General features: G+C 37.9%; 1 protein-coding gene across 5 annotated transcripts; it reads left to right on the top strand.

Annotated features, from left to right (window-relative positions):
* Nucleotides 1-1,436: 1,436 nt before the first annotated feature.
* On the top strand, nucleotides 1,437-19,160 carry PAFAH1B2 (platelet activating factor acetylhydrolase 1b catalytic subunit 2). Of its 5 annotated transcripts, none has more exons than XM_016433839.2 (6): nucleotides 1,437-1,663; nucleotides 9,685-9,772; nucleotides 12,612-12,701; nucleotides 13,209-13,325; nucleotides 14,586-14,723; nucleotides 15,606-19,160. In XM_016433839.2, the coding sequence occupies exons 2-6, from the start codon at nucleotides 9,692-9,694 to the stop codon at nucleotides 15,882-15,884; spliced, it is 705 nt and encodes a 234-aa protein (XP_016289325.1). In that variant the 5' UTR covers nucleotides 1,437-1,663; nucleotides 9,685-9,691; the 3' UTR covers nucleotides 15,885-19,160. The 5 variants fall into 5 exon arrangements, with proteins under 5 accessions (XP_016289325.1, XP_007494799.1, XP_056650331.1 ...); XM_007494737.3 differs by having other exon boundaries at nucleotides 1,438-1,587; nucleotides 14,586-14,708; XM_056794353.1 differs by having other exon boundaries at nucleotides 1,440-1,663; nucleotides 14,586-14,708.
* Nucleotides 19,161-21,834: the final 2,674 nt, after the last annotated feature.

Below are 21,834 nucleotides of genomic sequence, written 5' to 3'. Positions count from 1 at the left end.
TTGCCTCTACAAAAAACACTGCTATAAATATTTTTGTACATTTAGGACCTTTTCCTCTTTCTTTTATCTCTTGGCTACTAAGACCTAAGGCTGGATTTAAACAGATCTTCCTAAATCTAGGTTCATTTTTCTATCCACAATGCCACTTAGTTATTATTTTATTCATATCTTATAGTTATTGCATATTTGTGTGTACAAGGAAAAATCCTAGACATTAGGAATTTTAAAGGATTGCAGAGGTTCTCTAGTTTAACATCTACTTAGTTATGGTATACTTGGGTCAAAAGGTATGCTCATTTTATAGTAATTTTTAGGGCATACATAGTTCAAATTGTTCCCTAGAACTGTTAATTCATAACTGTACCAATGATGTATCAATGTTACTATTATCCTATGGCAGCCCTTCCAACATATCATTTTCCTTTTTTGTCAACTTTGCCAAAGTGATGGGTATGAGAGGAAACTTCAGTTACTTTAATTTGTATTTCTCATTTTTAGTGACTTGGAACACTTTTCATTTCTCTACTTATTGGTGATTTGGATAACTTTATTGTTTCTGCTGGATAGCTTATATTTTGTTTTACCTTAACATCTGAGATGGGGAAATTCTTGAATGAACAGTGAGGGGAGGAGGAACAGAAGGAAATAAGCATTTAAATAAAGCCTACTGTGGGACATTATGCTAAGCATTACAAACATTATTTCATTTTATTCTCACAACAACCCTAGGAGGCAGATGCTATTACTTTTATTACTACTGAGGAAACTGAGGCCAACAGAGGTTAAATGACTACTTGTCAGGGCCATGCAGGTAGTAAATGTCTGAGGCTTGAACTCAGGTGTATCTGACTCTAAGCCTAGTGGTCTATCTACCTTAGTCACCAGAAAATGAGAAGTAGTAGAGGAAAGAGAAAAGGAAAAGAGGAGAGAGGGAAAGGAAAAGTAATAGGAGAAGAAGACAAAAGTGATGCTAAGGATGAGAAGCTAGAAGAGAAGAGAAAGAGTGGGAAAGGTGAAAAAGGCAGGCAGTAAGGGAAGGGAGTTAAGAAAAGGAGGAAGAAGTGAATTTATGGAGGGAGAAAGAAGGATGGGAGAGGTGAGGGTAGAAGGAAGAGTGGAGGAAAGAGGGAATGGAAAGAGAAGGAGTACAGCAGAGTAGAGGATGTGAGAAGGAAAGAGGGAGGGAAGGAAAGGGAGAAAGGGAAAGGAGAGGAGAAAAGGAGGCTACAGAGAATCAAAAGGGAGTTGGGGGAGGAATGGGAGAAAAACTGGGGGAAGGGACAAAAAAATGGGAGGGGAAGGAGGCAGTGAGGGGCGGAGGGGAGCGAGAAGAGCGGGAGGAGAAAAACTGCAAAAGGGCGGGGGAGGGGAGGAGGATGGGAAATCTGATGGAAGGATCGTATGGAGGCGGGACTTCCGGACGCCATCTACGTGAGTGGCAGGCGGGAAGCGGAAGTGGAGGCGCTGCTACTGGTGGTGCTGGGGCCGGAGGAGGGACGCGCCTGAGCGGGGCCGACGGGACCGAGCGAGAAACAGACGCGCCCACCCGCCGCCGCCGCCTGGGGCCCTTTCGGACCCTCCGCCTGAGTGAGTGCAGCTGGGGTTGTGGAGTCCGGCCGGCCAGCCGGCCTGGAGGATTGGGCGGGGGCGGCGCCTTGTTATTGTAAGAAGCCTGCGGCCTCCCCTCCTCCATTCCTCCCTTCCCCCAACCCCTCCCCCTCCCTCGGACTCCCCCATCTCGCCCCCGACCCGAGTGAGATGTCTCTCCACTCTTCTCCTGCCTCCGGCCTGCCTGCTTCCCCACTTGTCCCTCGAGACCCTGATGCCCACTGCCCGTCCCCCAGATTGGGGTGTGCATCTCTTATGTCCCCCCTGGCTGTAGGCCCCAGAGTAGGCCCCCTGGCCCTCGCCTCTTCCTCCCCGAGCCCCTGGGACCGGTTCGACTCACTTCCCGGCCGACGCCTCCCCCCAGCAGTCCTCCACCTGCTGGTGGCCTTTTCCCTGCCATCCCTGAGTTTTGAGTCCCTGATTCTGGCCTCCCTCCATCCTAAGGAGCAGAAGTCCTAAATGTGATGAGAGGCCAGGGCTGCCACCCTGGTCCCTCTGCGCTCAGTTCCCACACCTTTCTCTCTTGAAAAATCTATCATTCCAACTCATTCTAAACTTCTCTCCCCACCACCTCTCACCTCTCAGGATGAAATTCATAGACTGACTCCTGGAATGTTAAGAGGAGGAGATGGGGGATATTAAGAGCCCCATTCAAGATCAGAGGTTCTTAACCTGGGCTTTGTGGACTTTTTAAAAAATTGATAACTATATTTCACTATAATTGGTTTTCTTCATAATACTATGTATTTTATTTTATACTTTTATAAACATTTAGAGAAAGGGTCCATAGACTTCCCTGCATTTCCAAAAGGGTCCATGACAAAAAAGAGTTGGCTTTAGGCCAGCCACCTTAACTTTGGAAGAGACCTTAAAGCCTATAGAGTCCAACTCCTTCATTTAACATATGAGGAACAGGGTCATACAGCTAGTGTCAGAGGCAGGATTTGAAATCAGGTCTTGAAGTGCTTCTAGCTGTCCTCATTTTACAGATGAGGAACCAGGTCCAGAGAAATTGTTTCCTTAAGGTCACATTTATTAATTTTATAAATAATTTTCTTCTGTTAATTTTAAAGAAAAAAGGTTTATATAGGGCTGTATAATTTATTCACTTTATATTGGTATCCCTCCTTCTGAGAGTTCCCACTCTCAGGCAAGCATCTTTTTTTTGGTCACCAAAAGAAAAATCTGGGAGTATCAGTGGCCATGGCTTCTTTAATGCTCCTTACTCATGGGGAAAGTGAAGAAGGGTCTGGCTGTAGTGCCTTGATTTGATGTCCCTTCAAATATGAGGATAGAGGCATGTCATGGGGAGAAAAGGAAGGAGAAAATTCAGCCTTGTTTGCATTTGATTATGTCTTGTGTCTCTTGAGTTCTAATCCCAAATGCATTGTTTGGTTATAAAGATAGTAATGGAGAGAAAAGAGAGCAGACCATTGTGCTTTTAATTTATCTGCCAGGGCATTTGGTAATAAATTATGATGTGCTAGAGCCATGGGACCCACCCACTAGTGCTCACTGGAAGTGGAACATTTAAGAAGGGGCTGCACCATTGCACCTTCCCTTCTGAAACAAAATAGGAGTCTTTAGGTCAGAATGGAAACATTCTGAATCTTTTGAGCCTTAGTTCAACCCCCACCCCCTCAGTTGTTTTCTAGTTCAATTTAGAGAAACATCCAGCTGAGTGATAATTTATAATTCTTTATTGTTGATGCTGTGTTCTGATTAGGCATAATACTCCAGGCTGGAGTAAGCATTCTGAGCATCAGTGGTGTAACTGCCTTAGATAGTTAAGAATAAATTATGTATGAAGATGCAAAATAGTGGAATTAAGAAAATGACCTTAAGAGATTTTTCCAGTTACCATTTCTGCTAAATCTCAGAATCTGCTACCTTATGTCTTTCCAGAGAACATTTTAATGGATAGTCCTTGACTTCTCTGGGATGTAGTCTTGTGGCGAGTTTATAGACCCCTTGTTCTTTAAACCTTTTATCTGTAAACTGCTGGGCCTCTCTTACTGAGCCTGCTGTTTGTGATCACACAGTGTAATGACTAGCTGCCCCCAGGGATGATTATGGGAACAGCATGGGGTAACAAGGGGCACCAGATCGTTCTCTGTGGGTACATATTTTATAATGCTAGTTACAATTTTGCTATTCTAGAGGTCAGTATGTTATGTACTTCCTTAATACTGAGTCTGAAGCCCCCATATTACTAGGGGTTATATGACAGCACAAATTGCCCTACATGTTAACTGAATCATTCTTCAGTTTTGTTATTAGGGATCAAATAATTTACTGAGTCTGATGCTTATATAATATGAATCTTTTGCCATGCATTTTCCTTGGTCATCCTTCTTATACTTGGTTCTTGAAAAGTAGAATTCACAAGCTACTGGAATTTTTCTTTCTGTGCTGCCCAAAAAAATGTTTCTTAAAACAAGCCACTCTGGGAAAACTGAAAGCTACTTTGTATTGGAAGATTTGAGTTTGGCAGAAATATACAAAATTCAAGTGTTTGAAATCACAAAGAAACAAGATTTCACCAAGATACTTTGCCCTTGTGTAGGAGGAAAAAGGGTGGCCTTGTAATCATAGCAACACACTAGCTAGTTTAAGAATATTTTGTGCTCTACTCCCAGTTCTACCTGATGTATGGCCTTGGAGAAGTCATTTTTCTGTTCCTCAGTTTCTCTATTCAGAACATTTCTGTTTAAAGATGAGAAAATTGAGATAATGGGACCTTAGAATGTAAATAAACTTGAGTGTAAAAAATTCATTAGAAGTTTAGTAGAAGTTAACATTGTCTTTTCCAATTTCTTTCTGTATATAATCTAGCAAAGTAGTAATAACAATAGTAATTTATTTAGGTGATAGATTATTTTACAGCAGGAAATACTGGAAATCTAACACACACACACACACACACACACACACATACATACATATATAATTTGGCACAGGAGTACCTGGAATCAAATTCAGAACACTTAGTAGCTGTGTAGTTTTGGCCAAATTACTACCTTTTTAGCCCTCGGTTTCCTAATTCTGTAGAATGGAAGGGTTAAACTGGTCCCTGCAGGCCTAAATCTTATAGTCTTATGATTTATGATCAAACTAGTTGGAATGAATTTAGAAAAATACTTATTTCTTTAAACCAAAATGAGACTAAAGTTGAAGTGCCATTTTGGTTGGTTGCTTTGAGCAGAGATAAAGGTAAACAACTAAGTAGAGATGTCAGGTGAAGGTATAAATATAAAAAATATTTCCTGTTGATGTCATCATAGTGACTATAAGGCAGACATAATTTTTACATTAAAGTAGAGCTCTCAATTATAGCTTATAATTTAATTTTCACCTTAACAATACCTAGTATTTTAGGTGTTACTCCACATAGACAAATTGTCGAAAATACCGAGTAGTGAAAGACCTAAAATGGTTAGGCTTTTTAAACCTATCTATATAGGTAGGGAAATAGACATGTATTAAGTTTAAAAGAGAATTGAAGTTGTGCTTTTGTACCTATTGTTTTAACCACTTAAACTCTGTTAAGATTGTGTTAACGGTTTGCCCTATAACTATTCCAAGACCCAGTGATTTTGTGCAAAAAGAACATTATGAAGTATGAAAATTTTGAGATACATTGTAAAGAACACTAGACTTGGAGTCAAAAGCCTTGGGTTCCAGGTTCAGGCTCTTTATTTAATCAGATGCATAATCTTAGAGAAGTCACTTAACATCTCTGATCCTAAGTTTCCTCATGTATAAAATCAAGTTCTGACTATTTGTGCTACCTACCTCACAAGAGAAATGTGTTGTAAACCCCAAAATGCAGTGTTGCTAACAATGCCATTATCATATTCTGGTAGATAAAAGGGCTACATCCAGTTCTATTTTATTATGTTCAACACCTGCTGGCTCTTCTATTCCAAAGCATAATGATATTATGCTAAGACTGCTTCTACATGATTAGGTGAGTCTAAATCTAGAATTCAAATAATGAACATCAGCTGAATATAGAAATCATAGACAGTGGGAGAGATAGGGGCTTTTAAATCAAACAACAAACATATATTAAGGACTCAACGTGTGTTAGGCATTAGGAACACAAAAATAGAAATGAAGCTGTTCTTGCCTTCAAGGAGCTTTTTTTTGCAAAATATGTAAAAAATAAATACAGTGTAATTTGGGAGAAGGTCCAAGCAGCTGGATCTAGAGGATCAGAAAAGGGTTTCTATATAGGTGACACATGAGCTAAACTTTGAATAAATACTTGTTGACTTAAAGGAAACTAGAGATTCTGGGAAGTGGAGGACAGGAGGAAATGAATTTTAGGAGTAGGGTACAGCCAGACTGTTAAGAGGCAGGGGACAGGAGATGGAAAGTTATGGGCAAAGAGAACCAAGTTAGCTTGGATGCACTATAGAGTATGTGTAAAAACTAGAAAAGGTAGGTTGGAGCCAAGTTGTAAAAGACTTTAAATGCTGAACAAAGGAACAGTCTTGGGATAGCTAGGTAGCACAGTCGATACACCACTAGACCTGGAATCAAGAGAATTCAAAAGTTCAAATCTGATCTCAGACACTTCCTAGTTGGGTGTCCCTGGGCAAATCACTTAAGCCCAATTACTGAGCCCTTACAACTCTAATGCCTTAGAAGTGATACTTAATATTCATTATAAAACAGAAGGTAAGGGCTTTAAAAAAAAAAAAGATCCAAAAGAACAATCCTAATACTTTTAACATTTTTTTTAAATTTTTGTTTTTATTTTCATTTCTTTCTTTCATCTATCCATCTATTTAGAGAATGTCCCAACAAACTGCCACCATACTCTAATTGAAGCTTCATAAATTTGGATTACACTCCTTTACAGTTCCTGTGTGGAGCATCATGGTATATATGGTAGAAGAAATACTGGCCTGAAAATCAGCAAACTTGGGTTTCAGTGCTTGTCATTTGTTACTAGGCTTTACTTTTGTGGGCCTCAACTTTTTCCTCTGCAAACTGAAGAGATTGGAGTAGTTGATCTCAAAGGTCCCTTCTAGATCTGACTCCTTTGAGAATTTTTTAGATATATAATAGCTAATTTCATGAAGAGATGACCCATAAATCATAGGATTTAGAGATGGAAATACCACTTCCATTTTCAAATGAGGAAAACAGACCCAGAAAGGTGATGTGATTTGACCAAGGGTACATAGCTAGTAAGTGGTAGACCTGACATTTGAACAGAAATCCTCAGATTGCAAATCTAGCACCATTTTCACTGTGCAGTTGTAGCATTTTACAGTTTACAAAGTGTTTTTTTCCCCTATAACAACTTTGTGAGGTAAGTGGTAAAGTAGTGTTATCTCCACTTTACAGATGAGGAAACACAACTCATTGAGGTCATATCTTTCCTGTGATCACACAGATAGTAAATAATAAAGCCTATACTCAAAACCATTATAATAGAGATGCCAGGTCTTCTCTAGGGAATCAGTCTGTGGCATAGTGGAATGGCAGTCATTTTGGAATCAGAGGACTTGAATATAAACCTTGAACAAACTTCTCTTGATCATGGTTTCCTCTCTATAAAAAAGAGAGGATTGGACTATGTGGTCTTTGACAGCCATTTCTGCTTCAAATCTGTGATCCCTTAAATTCATTTATGTTATTTGGCCCAGATGTGACCTCATCAGTGCTGTTTTTCAGATTGTCAAATAAATTCTATAACTATTGATTTAATTGTACAGTAGAAGATTGCTTCTATTTGTAGTTTACAAATTAGAATGACTTTGATATAAGTGCAAAAATTTCTTTTCAATTAGAATATTGTATTTTAAAATTAAGAATATTATATCCAGCACATATACTGTTAGCCCTTCCTGTTGTGGAACATGCTATAGCCAGAGTGGACTTGACTAATCAAGTCATCTTGGCAATACCAGGCATGGGTTGGGTCTTTATCCCAGTCTTTATTGTTCAAATTGATGACTTGTCCCTAAAGAAGAATTATTGAAACCTAAACACAAAAAAGGGAAATGAATTAGAATAGCAATCAATTTGTTTCATAAGAATATCCCTGTAATTCTTCAGAAGTATAAATGTATGCAACAGTATCTATCATAATGCCATATACTGTATTTTATAATCTTTAGAGTCCAGTTATTTAATAAACAAATATTTTAACCTTGAAAAATAATTTGGGATAACTCCCGCTGAAAAGATTGCATTAATGATTAGGATTTTCTTTCAATATCAGATTAATAATGAAAACTCAGTCTTCATTTAATCAATTTCTAATTTAGGTTCAAAAGTTCTGTTAGTCTATAGAAATAGTAACTGGCCAATCCAATTTTCTCCAATCTTTATCTGTAAAATGAAGGGTTGGATTAGGTGATTTCTATGCCTCTTCTAGTTCAAATATTCCACAAGTCTTTTGAGTTGATGAATAAATATCCTAGGGTCAAGGAAAAGTACATTTGATAGAATAATTGTAATTAATGTGAAAAAATAACCAATACTAGCACATAACAGATACTTAATAATTACTTGATATTTACATTCTTCAGTGAAGTCCCAGATCCTTTGGAATATTGGACCTCACTGACCTCAGACTGATTTTCCTTCAAATTTATTTGTATCTTTTAGTTTACATGATACGTTAAAGCTCAAAAAGAAAAAAAATTCATTTTCAGGGTGTAGTATGTACATTGTGGTTCTTTAAGGACTAACACAGCAACTCGTTTATGAGTTGGAGCACTAGACAAATATTTGCTAAATGGATGAAATTCATGATGGTTTAATGGAAAGTCTTGTTATATGAGGATGAGGTGGGTAGGACCTGAATGTTTGTTTTTTGTTCTCCCCTATGAATCTTGGTATTTTTTGTTTGTTTTAAACCAAATGAACTTTGGGTAGCAGAAATCCTCCAATGGTTGGGAATTTTATGATTTTATTAACTGACTTTTTGAAAAGTCAGTATTACTAATTTAGCTGAACTTTAGTAATAAATAATTTTTCCTGTTCTTGCTCCTTTTGATCTCTGACCTTATTTGAAAAAGAGTCGGGCATTTTAGGAGATTGGTCAGTACATTTGTAAGAGAACAGTGCCCAACCCTTTGATCAGTACAAAACCTTGAGTGGTTTCTGCACTAGTGAGATATTTTTATAGTATTAGGTAACCCCTGGATTCATATCACTTCAGCTCTCTTCCAAACTCTGTAACTGTAGCAGTCAAAACAGCTCTTGTGTAGGTTTCATTGATCCGTAAGTGGCTAATCCCCTTGCGCCTGCACTTAAGATAAAATATAATCATGAAAAATTTATATAGTTGTAAAGCACTCTCAGAATAGTTCTACTAATTTTAATGCATTGTTCCTAAAAGACAATTAAATCTTGTCTAGAGTATAGTAGTACCTAGATATTTGTGCTGCTTAAGTAAGGTCATGTCTCAGAGCCCACTTGTTACTAAAAATAAACCATAGTTGCAAAATTTCTAGGCAAAGGCAAAATGAAACCTTTAATTTGGCGTATACTATTTTAAAAACATTTTGATCTGAATCTGTGTTTTCATTGGCATGGGAAACTGCGTGGCATTGTGGGGTATTAGATCTAGAGCTAGACCTGAGTTGAGTCCCATCTCTTACTCTTACTATCTGTATGACTCTGGGCAAGTCACTTAATCTTTCAGTGTCCCCAGGCAACTAAGGTTATAAATTACAGAAGAATTTTGTACTGTCTTGGTAAAAGGATTTTATTTGTTGAAGGATTCCCTGGAAGGGTGAAATCATAGATCAAGACAAAGAAAGAGAACTCCTCTGAGGAAGCTTTTGCCTGTGCTCATCTGCTGCCTGCCCTGACACTTAAAAATTTTAATTGCTTGGAGGCCAAGTTAAGTAACTTACTAAAGGTTTATACAGCCAGTATATACCTGAGGTAAAGTTTGAACTTAAGTCTTCCTGATTCCAAGGCCAGCTCTCCCCACTACAGTGTGCTGCCTTAAACTAGTCATGGCAGATAGAAGTCTAATAAAATATTAGCATGGTCCCACACACTGTTAATTGACTTACTGTCACTGATAAACTTTTTCTTCAGGTGTAGAATGAGCCAGGGGGACTCAAACCCAGCAGCTATTCCACATGCAGCCGAAGATATTCAAGGAGATGATCGATGGATGTCTCAGGTATTACATTTTATTAATGTGATATGGGGTCATCCACTTTAGTTTTTAACAGGACCCTAGTGGGCAAAGCAGTGCCTTTTTTCCCCCCATTTAGGCAACAAGCCTTTATTGAACAAAATCATAAAATAAGAATTAGTATGTGGGGTGCAGTTACAGGTTCCTCACCTCACTGTTTTATTTATTAATTACTATATGCTCAGCACTGAAATTACAAGATAAAAATGAAATAGTCCCTTCCCTAACCTCTGGGAGCTTTCATTCTACTGAATAAATAAACTATAATATGCTTTGAGAAATATGATCATTTCAGAGGGCTAGGAATGTATTAAACCAGTAAGAATCTGAATTTATTTGGAGAGGTGGTAAATTTACAGATATTTTATTCAGCAAATTTTTAAGCCTTTGAAAGAAAGTAATATTTTTAGAAGGCCTAGTGAGTGTAGTTATCAGAAATGGCTCAGTGCTACTCAGCATAAATATAATTAAATTGCAAAATACCAGATTTTAAAAACAACTTCCTTCATTAATGTTTGACTTTGGAGTTGAATAGTCCCCTTTAGCCCATAACATATATTATTTTTTTCTCACCATAATTTGGATTCATAATTCAGTTCACTTTAAAGAACAGGAATTTAAAGTTTTATAGAACCTGTTTTCTATTTTATCTGCAAATTGGTGTAGAAAAAACCCCCACTGTATTTGGAGTCAGAAGACCTGGTTTTTAATTTGGTCATCACACTAGCTGTGTTTTTGTGGAAAGTTTTCCTTAAGTCACTTTACTTCAGTTATCCTCAGTTTCCCCCATCCTGCTATCCCAAATTGGGGATAATAATGCCCTAGAAAAGCACTGTGTGGATTGTTTTCTTTATTACCTACTTCATACAGTTATTAATGAAAACATTGTATCTACAGTAAAGTACTATTTAAATGGGAATTACCTGTGTTCATTCTTTTTGTCATTGTCTAGACTTCATTCCCTGTATAAGATAGTAGCTTATTTTATTTTCTATCTCTTTCAAGTCTTCAAGTTCTAATATTCCAGGATTAGGTGAACTGGTCTTTGATGGTTTTATTCCATTTGATTGTATTCCCTCCCTGATTTAATATTTGATCACTTGGCTCAGAAGTTTATATTAAATAGTGAGCTTTAAAAAAAACAAACCATATTTGTGTTTCAGTATGTGCATGCTCAAGTATATATGTGCTATTTAATGTGTATCATATTTCATGCCTTCTCAGTGGGTGGGGGAGGAGAGAGAATTTGTCATTGAAAATAATTTTTAAAGCATGCATATGCATGGACAAAGATTAAGGGGGAAGTAGATTGGTATTTGTTAAATTCTTATGTGTTGTTTAAGTTACTAATAAAAAGTTGCCGCAATTGATTCAGCATTTTCAACATCCCCTAATATCCTAAAACCTAGATGAAAAATCATGGAAACTATTTAATCGTTTTGATGCTTTTAGTTGCCCCTCATTGGACCTGTTCCATTATGCCCATTATTAAAGTGTAGTAACCGAAACTGTATCCAGGAGTTGCCCTTAGATGACTAGGGTTGGAAAACAGTGGACAGTCAGGCCACTAGGGATTTGTGGGGAAGAGACCTTTTAACTCTTTAATAACTAAAGAGGAGCTTGTACTCGAAGCCTCAGAGGTTACTCTAAGCTCCAAATTTGTGGTCCTTTAGATATACTGTCACATAACTATGAGCTAATTTCTTGGTATTATTGAGGACATGCATTAAAGACATGAAATGATATGTCTTGGCCAGAAAAACCTCCCCTTTCCTTACCAGTTAAAGTTTTTTGTTTTTTGTTTTTTTGTTTTGCCTATTTTAGGAAGGCACCGTGGTACAAGAAAAAGTGCACTGACTCTGGAGTCAGAGGACCTGGGTTCAAATCTTACCCCTGATGCTTACCTGTATAACCTTCGGCAAGTCACTTAACCTCCCTGGGCCTCAGTTTCCTCATCTGAAAAATGAGGGGGTTGGACCAGATGACCTTTAAGGTCCCTTCCAGCTCTAGTATGATCTTGTGACCCTTTCAATTTAAGAAAGCCTGGTGCCACACTTTCTTCCACTAATCACTAGTAGATTTCAAACTAGTTGCCTTAAACTGGGGGAAAGCATTAATGAATATAGTATGTCTGTATTGTATTTATAAGACATTTAATGGAGGCAGATTAGGGAGTCTAGTGACCATAACATCTTAGTAGAAGTAGGAGCTAGAATTTAAATTGTACTTCAAATCCTTTTTGTTTTTGAATGAATCTTTGCAAATGATAAGAAATAAAAGTATTTGAGTCAAATCTTAACCACCCCACCCCCACCCCCACCCCACCCCATGGCTACTATCTGAGTAACCTTTGGCAGGTTACTTAATCTCCCTAGGCCTCAGTTTCCTCTATAAAATGAGGGAATTGGATTAGATGGCCTCTAAAGTCCCTTCCCACTCTAAATCTATGAAATTATAACTTTAGGATACAGAATTTATAAACCTTAGTTAAGCTTGAGGAGACTTGAGTTAAAAAAAACCCATAAAAATCCTAAATAACAATTTGCTATATTTTTACACATTTGAGCTAATAAGATTCATATTAGGATTGACCCACTGTTAAGATTTGAACAATATGCCTGTTGATAGTATAATTATATAGTCAGTGTAGTAGAAGAGAAAGAAGCTGTAAAATTCTAACCCAAAGAAATGAACTAATAGGGGAAAAGAGAAAGAAAGGTTTAAAAGATTGGCAGCAGAGTAACTGGTTGGACAACTGTTTTTTATAGGCCAAAAAATCTCACAGGGGAAGTGCCAGTTTCTAATTCTTTCTTCTTCAAACCAGCACAACAGATTTGTCCTGGACTGCAAAGACAAAGAGCCTGATGTCCTGTTTGTGGGAGACTCCATGGTGCAATTGCTACAGCAGTATGAGGTAAAGGTTGAAGTCATGGAGTTGAAATATTGATAGATGGTATCTATTAATTACAGATTTTCATGATGGATTGAAGGTCAACCTACATAATTCTGGGAAAAACTTCTGCTTTGAGATAGGATAGTCAGACAAGTTTAAAAGCAAAAATGAAAAGTCATTTAAAATTAAATCCACCTTTGAACTTCAATTATTTCAGCCCTTGAAACATTCTATCTCTTTGTCATTCCACACCTTTAGCTGGCTACATAAAGAGAAAAAAGAGAGTGTAAGGAACCAGCTTAATCATAAATGTTGGCATAGCTTAAAGGAGTGGATTGTGTTATTGGTGAATTCTTGAATTGAGACCTATTAGTATAGAAAGTCCTATAATCAGACGGATTTTAATTCAGAAGATGAATGTTTTTTTGTCATTTGAAATAATGAAATAAATGCCTCACAACTGTGCTGTGATTTGAGATTTCTTTTCAACTGATTTTTGACTTAAGTAACTTGTTTTCATGTTTCTAGATATGGCGAGAGCTTTTTTCCCCTCTTCATGCATTGAATTTTGGGATTGGTGGTGACACAACAAGACATGTCTTATGGAGACTGAAGAATGGAGAACTGGAGAATATTAAACCTAAGGTAAAGTAAGACTCAACTAGTAAAGTGAATTCTTTTCATATACTAATTTTTAAAGAATTTTTAAAGAAAATTTGAAGAAACAAAATCATGTTTTTTAGGGTGAATGGTAGCTTCATTTCGGAACATAATTCTGAGATAAATAATTAACTAAGAAAGCAATATTTATTTAGGACCAGATCTGTGATTTTATTTCCATGGAAACTGTACAACTTCTCTGAAATTAAGCCTTAGTGAGCCACATGATGGTTAAGGATTTGCCCATGTTCACATAGCTAGTTTGTGTCAGAGGTAGGATTTGAGCCCAGGTCTTCCTTACTTCAGGAGCCAGCCTTCTATCCATTATGCTATACTATCTCTGAAGAAAGCAATATATTGGGGGTAGCTAGGTGACTCAGTGGATTGAGAGCCAAGCCTAGAAACAGGAGGTCCTGGGTTCAAATATGGCCACATAAACTCAGCTGTGTAATTCTGGGCAAGTCACTTGACCCCAGTTGCCTAGCCCATAGCACTCTTCTACTTTGGAACCAATACACAGTACTATACACAATACACAATCCAGAAGGTAAAGGCTTAAAAAAGAAAGAAAACAATGTATTGATTACAGTAGTTAAATATATAGTTAACCAAAATCATCCTACTTAACTATACAAAAAGATATTATATTCATAGACAAAGAAATTTTATGGCTTCTTTATTTTAATTAAAAAAACAAATATATAAAAGTGGTTAACAAGAAGTAACTAAAGAGAACATCAGCCCTAGCCTTCAATATTCTTTTTTCTGAGCTGATTGTTATTATTTTTTAAATCCTTTCCTTCCATCTTAGAATCAACACTGTGTATTGGTTTCAAGGCAGAAGAGTGGTTATGGGCTAGGCAATGGGGGTCAAGTGACTTGCCCAGGGTCATACAGCTAGGAAGTGTCTGAGGCCAGATGTAAACCTAGGACCTCCCATCTCTAGGCCTGACCCTCAATCCACTGAGCTACCCAGCTGCCCCCTGAGCTGATTATTTTAAATAATGGTGTTTTATAATATCAGGAACCCTGAATGAAGACAAACAAAACTTAATGCTTGATTCAGGCTAAAGATAGAATTTTTTTTTTCACCTCAGAAAAATTTTAATCTCTATGCCCCTTTTTCCTAACAATATGGAGAACTGTGTATGTGGTTCTTATATTTACATGTAGAAGTAGTTTTTTTTTCTCATTATTAAACAGTAGCCACCCCATAAAATAATATTATCTTATTCTTCATTACAGGTTATCGTTGTTTGGGTAGGAACAAACAACCATGAAAATACAGCAGAGGAGGTAGCAGGTGGTATTGAGGCCATTGTACAGTTGATTAACACGAGGCAGCCACAGGCCAAAGTCATTGTACTGGTATGCAGCCCTTTGGTATGAATGGAGACCTTAAAATCTCCAGGGCAACTGGAGAACCCAATATCAATTCTCAATATATCTGTGTTACATTAATTCTTGAGTCTATGAAATCTTTAGATGAGAACACCTTGAGAAAGGGAAAGGATGTCTCTGGTAAAATCTCTTTCCTCCCCATGTGTATGTCTGCTGCCCTAACTGACCATTCCCGTTGTCATTTCCCAGACCCAGTGACATTATCCACTCAGCACCTCCCTTCATCTGTCAGGAGGTTGCAGACTTTCCTATTGTTGTAGGTAGACTAGATCTCTTTCCTGCCTCCCGTGTTTTATAAAGGTGCAAGCTGTAAGGAATTTTCCAGAGACATCAAATTAGAAGTTCTGACTTCCCAGTGTACTTTAATAAGGCCTGAACTTGAATAATTTAACTAGCTTGTTCCTCATCCAGTTGGTTTGGGTTGATGTATTTATTAGGACTCTGAACTTTCCCAGAGTTCTAACAGATCAGAGAGGTTTTTCTAGCTACAAAACAGGGTTACATTCTTAATTCTGAAAGTAGTAGTATATTGAGGGAAAATGTTCTCAGTATCCATCAAACAAGGAGTTCTCTGTCCTTCAGTTAATATTTGAAATTAAACCAGTGTGTCATCCTGGTTTTGAATAAACTGCCTGTGATAGTACATATATGTAAAAACATTAATCTCAAATACTACAAGATCAATTTAAAGCCATTGGTTCAGTGAAGAGAAATACTTCCAGCTCCTAAGTGGGATGGGAGAGTGGTAAGAAATGACATTTAACTATTTGTGAAATATCAGAAAGTAAGAACAAGTGAATATGTTTTGCTCATTTTGTCACTGATATCTTTTTTTTGTTTGTTTGTTTCTCTCTGCTGCCCCAGGGTCTTCTCCCTCGAGGTGAAAAGCCCAACCCCTTGAGGCAAAAGAATGCCAAGGTAAATCAGCTCCTCAAAGTCTCTCTGCCCAAGCTTGCCAACGTTCAGCTATTGGATACAGATGGGGGCTTTGTGCACTCAGATGGTGCCATCTCCTGCCACGACATGTTTGATTTCCTACATCTCACAGGAGGGGGCTATGCAAAGATCTGCAAACCTCTCCATGAACTGATCATGCAGCTGTTGGAGGAAACGCCTGAGGAGAAGCAAACCACACTTGCCTGACTGGCTCCCATCAGTGTTAACAGCATCATAGCCTCATCTGATCAGTTATATCACTGGCACTACAGAATCCTTCTCTTTCTTAAAGCACTTTCCATTTTAGAATGTTCCTGGATGTCCATATCTAGTGTTTGAAGGGGAGAGGGGGTGGGGTTTAAACTGGTCTTGTACATAAAAAGGTTTGGTTTAACTACAAAAAAAATAGCAAAGGAAGGTTATTGTTTTTAAAATATTCTTCAGTTGAAACCAGAACAGGACTTTTTTAGTTGTTTGTGTGATGCTCAACATTATTACTGTTTGTTCTTCCCTAGGACCATATCAGCCTAAGTAATGAACAATACCCAAATCCCTTCTTATTCTTCGTTTTCTATGGATTATGTAATATGTAATAATTTAGCTTGTTAACAGAATCACATTCCACTTTACTTAAAAACAGATGTTTTTTTCCCAGTTTTAAAGGTTTGTATTTTAGTTTTTTTTATGTGACTCATGTTCTGGATTTTTTTTTTAACCTGTAGTGCCATATTGAACATAATTGGCATTCAGAAATAGGAGATGCTACAGGTAGTAGGGAATGTGTTCTGCTCTTTTAATCTCCCTCTTGTGCTTCTTTTATAAGATCCTAGTTGTAACTGTCAGATTTTTGCCCTAGTCTTTGGGAAACTTTGGAAGATTTTATTTTTTATGCTGCTGAATATCATGTCTCTTAATGGACCCACTCTTGCATTTTCTCTCTCCCCTCCCCATTTTTTGGTCCATGTTGACATATGTCATTACAATATTTTAACAGTTCTTTTCGTCTAAGAGCTCTCTTTGCTCACAAGTGTGAATCTCCAGACAGCTGTTCCCATGATAACATTACTGGCATCTCATTCTTGTGTAGTGTTCTGTGCCGTTGAGATTCTGTGCAGTGCTATCCATGTTCCAAGTTCTGATTTTTAAACATTTTTTTTAGAAGGATCTGTCATTCCCTTAAAAATCTGTTATTTTTTCCCCTTGGGGGAAAAATGAGTAGTTTCCCTTTCTACAAAACCTAAAAATATTTAAAGCCTTATCAGGTCTTAAGTTGTATATTTTTGTTTATTGGTATTATTTTTACAGATGACTTATTCCAACAGAAATTGACCTTTACAAAACAAGAAGCAAGTATAGTTTGCTTTGTAGAGAATCTTTCCTTCCTTGCTTCATATTCTAAAAAGAGAATTAGGTTGGTGTAAATCGTAGGGTTCCTTATGAATGTATTAACACATTATCCCCTCCTCCCAAGATCTTTTCGTAAGTGGGCTTGATATATTTTTCAGTTTGCCTGAGAAAGAAGGAAAGGCTTTTAAAGGGGGGGGAGGGATGGGGGGAGGGAAAATATAGCTAAGAGTTCACTGTATACCTATGGGAAATATACAAACTGGAATTATAAAAAAAAAGAACAAAACTTTAAACTGGACTAGGTGTTTATTGCAGTAACAGTTACAGTCTGATTTATTCTATGCTGCAGTGATTGAGATTACTAGGATCCAATATCTAACCAGGAGGACGTTCATATATGGTCTGTGCTTTGCTTTTAAAGCAAGTTACTGGTTTGGGTGTAAGCATTAGTGTAACCCACTTTTGTTCAGTAGGGAAAGAAAGGATTTGGGAGGTTGTTTTTTCCTCCAAACCTCCTGTGATTTAAGAGTCTCAGTTGAAGTTTTTAATGCTTTTTTTACAACTTTTTTAGTGGTATACATAATTTTCCCATTGCATCGTGCATTTCCTCACAGAAAACATACATGCTGCTCATATAGAGCTTGTCTGCTACGTTAAAATTTCCCTTTAATCTTGCTCATGTCCTAAGGTAATTCAAAAGAGGCCTTGCTTTAGTTGAGGCATAGTTTGGGGGTTTAGGGTTTGACTAGAAGCTACCCAGGGCTGTGTCTTGCTCCTGTCTGATTAAGAAGACATCTTACTATCCCTTATCTCTTTTTAGAATGTCACCTGGTGGCAGTACAATCCCAGTTTTAACTAAATTACACGTTATAGCATGTGCACTAGCTTCTTCCCCAAGGGGTCACTTCATTTCTTAACACTGCATTTCCTTTTCCTTCTGTGTATGCCCTCTCTGGTATTAGTACATTTTAAAAATCACCAGAGCTACTGGTCATCATGGCAGTAATATACAGTCTTATTGCCTTTTAAGTAGAAAAGGAGAATTATTTTGTTCCTTTGCTAACATCCAGCTATTAAGTTCACTTTCTTTTCTTGCCAAGTCTTGTTTCATTGACAGAAAATCTTGTCTTCTGTTCTTTTAGCAATGCCCTAATTTCTTGGAGGGATAGAACTTGATGTTTATGTTCTGAACTCTGCTCCCTCTTCTGTGATTCTTTTTATAAAAAGCTCTAATTTATTGTTTGAGTAAAATGTGCACTGCTAATTGTAATAGACTGACCCATTCTTCAGGCAGCCAAGCAAAGGTGTCCTTAACCTCTCTCCCTGCCAGTTTTCACTTGGAATTCTCCAACTGTCATTCTTGCTATCATGTGTGCTGCCCAACTTTGCCAGGCATTCTCTTCTGTATTGAGCCAACCAGTCCAAACATATCTATCTGAACATATGAAGTCCTTATTCAGTCTTGCTCATTGAGGTTCAGTGCTACCTGGGACATGGGTTATTTATCTAACAGCCATAAGCAGTGCTTAGGCCACTTTCTTACATCTTCTCCCAACACTTTAGGTTATCCACTTAAATGAGGTTTCGCAAAAGTTCCTCAAACCAGTGAAACAAATGAAAACTGGAGGTGGCCTCTGTCCTTCATCATGTCCTTTCATTTAAAAAAAAAAAAATCTTAACTGGCTGTGAAAACCCCCAACCCTTTTTTTTTTTTTAACCTAGTCACTGTTTACAGCTGTGTGCTGAAGCCTGAAGTATTGTCTGTACTGTGGTGTGTGAGCATTGCCAATTTTATATTTATTGCAATGAAGAAATTGAAATGGTGTGGAAATGAGGAGCATGTCTGAGCTCTTAAATCTGTATGGATACATGTGGGAGAACTGAGGTGGGGCCACCAGGGAAGAAGGTTTTTTTGTTTTTTGTTTTTGTTTTTTTTGAGAGAGAGAGAGAGAGATTGAGATAGAGAGAGAGTTTTCCTAGCTTCTCCCTGATGTTCCTGCTTAGGAAACACCGCTGCTAGCTGACTGGACCTCCCCAAGGGAAGTTTGTGATTCTGCTTTGGCAAAGTTGCATTGACTGGTAGAAATCACTCTGTTTTAGTGCAGATTTCAATATAAATGTAAACATTTCATCCAACCTGGTGGTGTCTTTTCTGACTTCTTTCCCACAGATTGGCTTCCATAGGCTTCTGTAGCCAAATTCATAAGAAAATGAGCAGTCTTGATATATACTACACTTTTTCTGTCTCAAGCTGATCAAATAATCTAGACTTTTTTCATTTACCATTTGAGAGGCCTGGCTTAATAGCAAAAATGGAAACCCAGTTGTATAGGAAAATTAAGGTTAGGAAGACTGCCCAGATTTATACAAACCAATATTATTTGCAATTAGAATCCAATACTCTTAGATCTTAAATGCTTTGGCTTTCACATTCTTATTCTTTGACAGTCTGGTTAGTGATTTCCTATTTTATGTTATCAGGATTTATTTCATTTCAAAATTTTTGCAACTTCCCCTTCCCCCTGCTATCTACTCTTATTATCCTTTTTAAAATATCATTGTCATAAACTTTGTCCCCCAGCCTTTACAGGGCCCTGGGAAAACTAACTTGGCAAACCAGATCTAAGTTGTTGTAGAAAATACTGAGCCCCCAGTTTCCTCACCTGTAAAAAGCTATTGGACTAATTACCTTTTATGTTTTCTTCAGCTTTGAAATCCATGTTCTTAAGAGAAACTGCAACATGTACATTCTAGAGGAGGAATCAGTCAGGGAAACTCAGTATCAAGAGAACAGTTAGAAAGTTAAAGTGTATATTTTCACTCTCCCTCACAAGTCTTTTGGTGGATAGATTTGTAGGTCATCAGAGGTTAGGGTCTTAAAGATATTTTAGATTTATATAAGTCATCTACATAGGTATAATTGAACCCCAGGGAACTAAAGAGATCACCCCATTAAAGTGTTCTATAGAGTGAAAAAGGGCCCATGACAGGCATCAGAGGTACACCTGTATGTAGGGGGCATTATATGGATAATGATCCAGTGAAGGAGTTTACCAACGAGTAACCAAACTGGAAAATAATATCACAACAACCCAGAGAAGAGAAAGGATCCAGGAGAGAAGAGGGGATGATCAACAGTACAAAAAGCTGAGGAGAGGCCAGGAATGATGACTGAGAAAAACTTATGAATTTGGTAGTTGGTAACTTGGAGAGATCAGTTTTAGTTTGTGATAAAAGGGGTTGAGGTGGGGAAAGAGGAACTAGAGGCAAGTATAGAGAATGCTCTTTCTAGGAGTTTGGTGCTGAAAGGGAGGAGTAATAAAGGGTTATATATAGCTTCTGGGCATGGTAGGGTTATGGTTTTTTAAGGATAAAGAAGATCTGGGCATGCTTGTAAGTGGTGGAAAAGGGGCCCATAGACTGGGTGGTATCAAACATCCAAATTGAGAGGTTGACTGTGTTAAGGAAATGGCTAACCTCTTTATCTGAGATGGGATTAAAGGAAAAGGGATTATGTACAAGGGTTTTGAGATGAGTAGCTGAAGAGGGAGCTCATGGGAATGGCCCCAATTTTCTCAGTCAAGTGTGAGGCAAGGCTCTTACTGGATAATATGGATAAATGAAAAAACATTTTTCATACACTTAAGTGCCAGGCGCTCTAGTAGGTGCTATACATATATGTTTAAAAGTGAAACCTGGGCTCAAGCAGTTTATATTCTAAAGGAAGTAACAACATGCTATTGTAGTGTGTTGACTAGAAAAGCAAGTTTTAGCCTTACCAGTCATTGGCGAGTAAAGCCCTAGGATAGTTGTCAAGCTCTTGACAGGAAGTAGAGGGGGCTGCTCAGGAATGTAGTATAGGGCTACCAGAGAATTGCCATTCACCATTCAGAACATTTAGGACCCATGGCAAAACTCCCTCAGAATAGTTAGGGTTAGGGCAGGAATGGTTTCTGGACAAACTATTCCCAGGGAACTGAGCAGATGTTAAGACTGGTGCTAGCTGGCTTGGGGAAGCCCAGTGGTGCCTAGGAGAAAAGAGATTTGGAACAGCTGCAGTGGGGAATATGATAGAGAATCAATAGGAAGAATAAACGAATTGCCTTGCTGCAGTGAGAGTCCAATAACAAATCTGGCAGTGTTACTTCCTATAATACAGAAAGGGAGGAATCTGGTAGTAAAAGTAATCCAGGGTTAGAGATGCAATAGATGAGTTATAGAGTATTGGGGGGAGGGGGGATGGATTTGAAAGTCAAGACAGTATAACACTTTATTGATTCAAGAATGGAAAGGGAGAGCAAGGTTGGACAGCCTTGAAGAGTTCCAAGGGGAGAGAGGAAAAAATGGTAAAGACCAAGACTAGGTTTTAAGGGTGAAGTATGAGAGATGGAGTTTCAGAATTCTTGATCATTAAGTGGGAATATTAGGAATGGTGAGATCAAAGGTGTGAATGTCCCATTGTGTGGTTAATTGGGAACTGGACTAAGCAGTAAGTAGATCTTGGCCTGATAGGTTGGTAGAAATAGAATGGAGGTGGGTGAACCTTTGAAGCTTGTTCTGAACACCTTGAACATTTAAAATGAAGCTTGGGATGCTGCTGCTCACAGTTAACCAGATCCTGGGAGCTGCCTGGTGATGATTCTAGCTATAAAAAACGAGCTCAATGTTGGCCCCTGAGCTGGCATGCTGCAACACTTGGTTAGGAGGATTATCAGCAAAGCTAGCCCCCAAATTCATTAACCATCAAAGCCCATCAAGAATGATGCTGAAAGAATATTTATTTACCTAGTGCATGAGTAGATAATAGCAT

The sequence above is a fragment of the Monodelphis domestica genome, chromosome 4, assembly GCF_027887165.1.
Source record: "Monodelphis domestica isolate mMonDom1 chromosome 4, mMonDom1.pri, whole genome shotgun sequence".
Lineage (NCBI taxonomy): Eukaryota > Metazoa > Chordata > Mammalia > Didelphimorphia > Didelphidae > Monodelphis > Monodelphis domestica.
The sequence above is the reverse complement of the archived record's forward strand: the minus strand, read 5'-3'. Positions and strand labels throughout refer to the sequence as shown.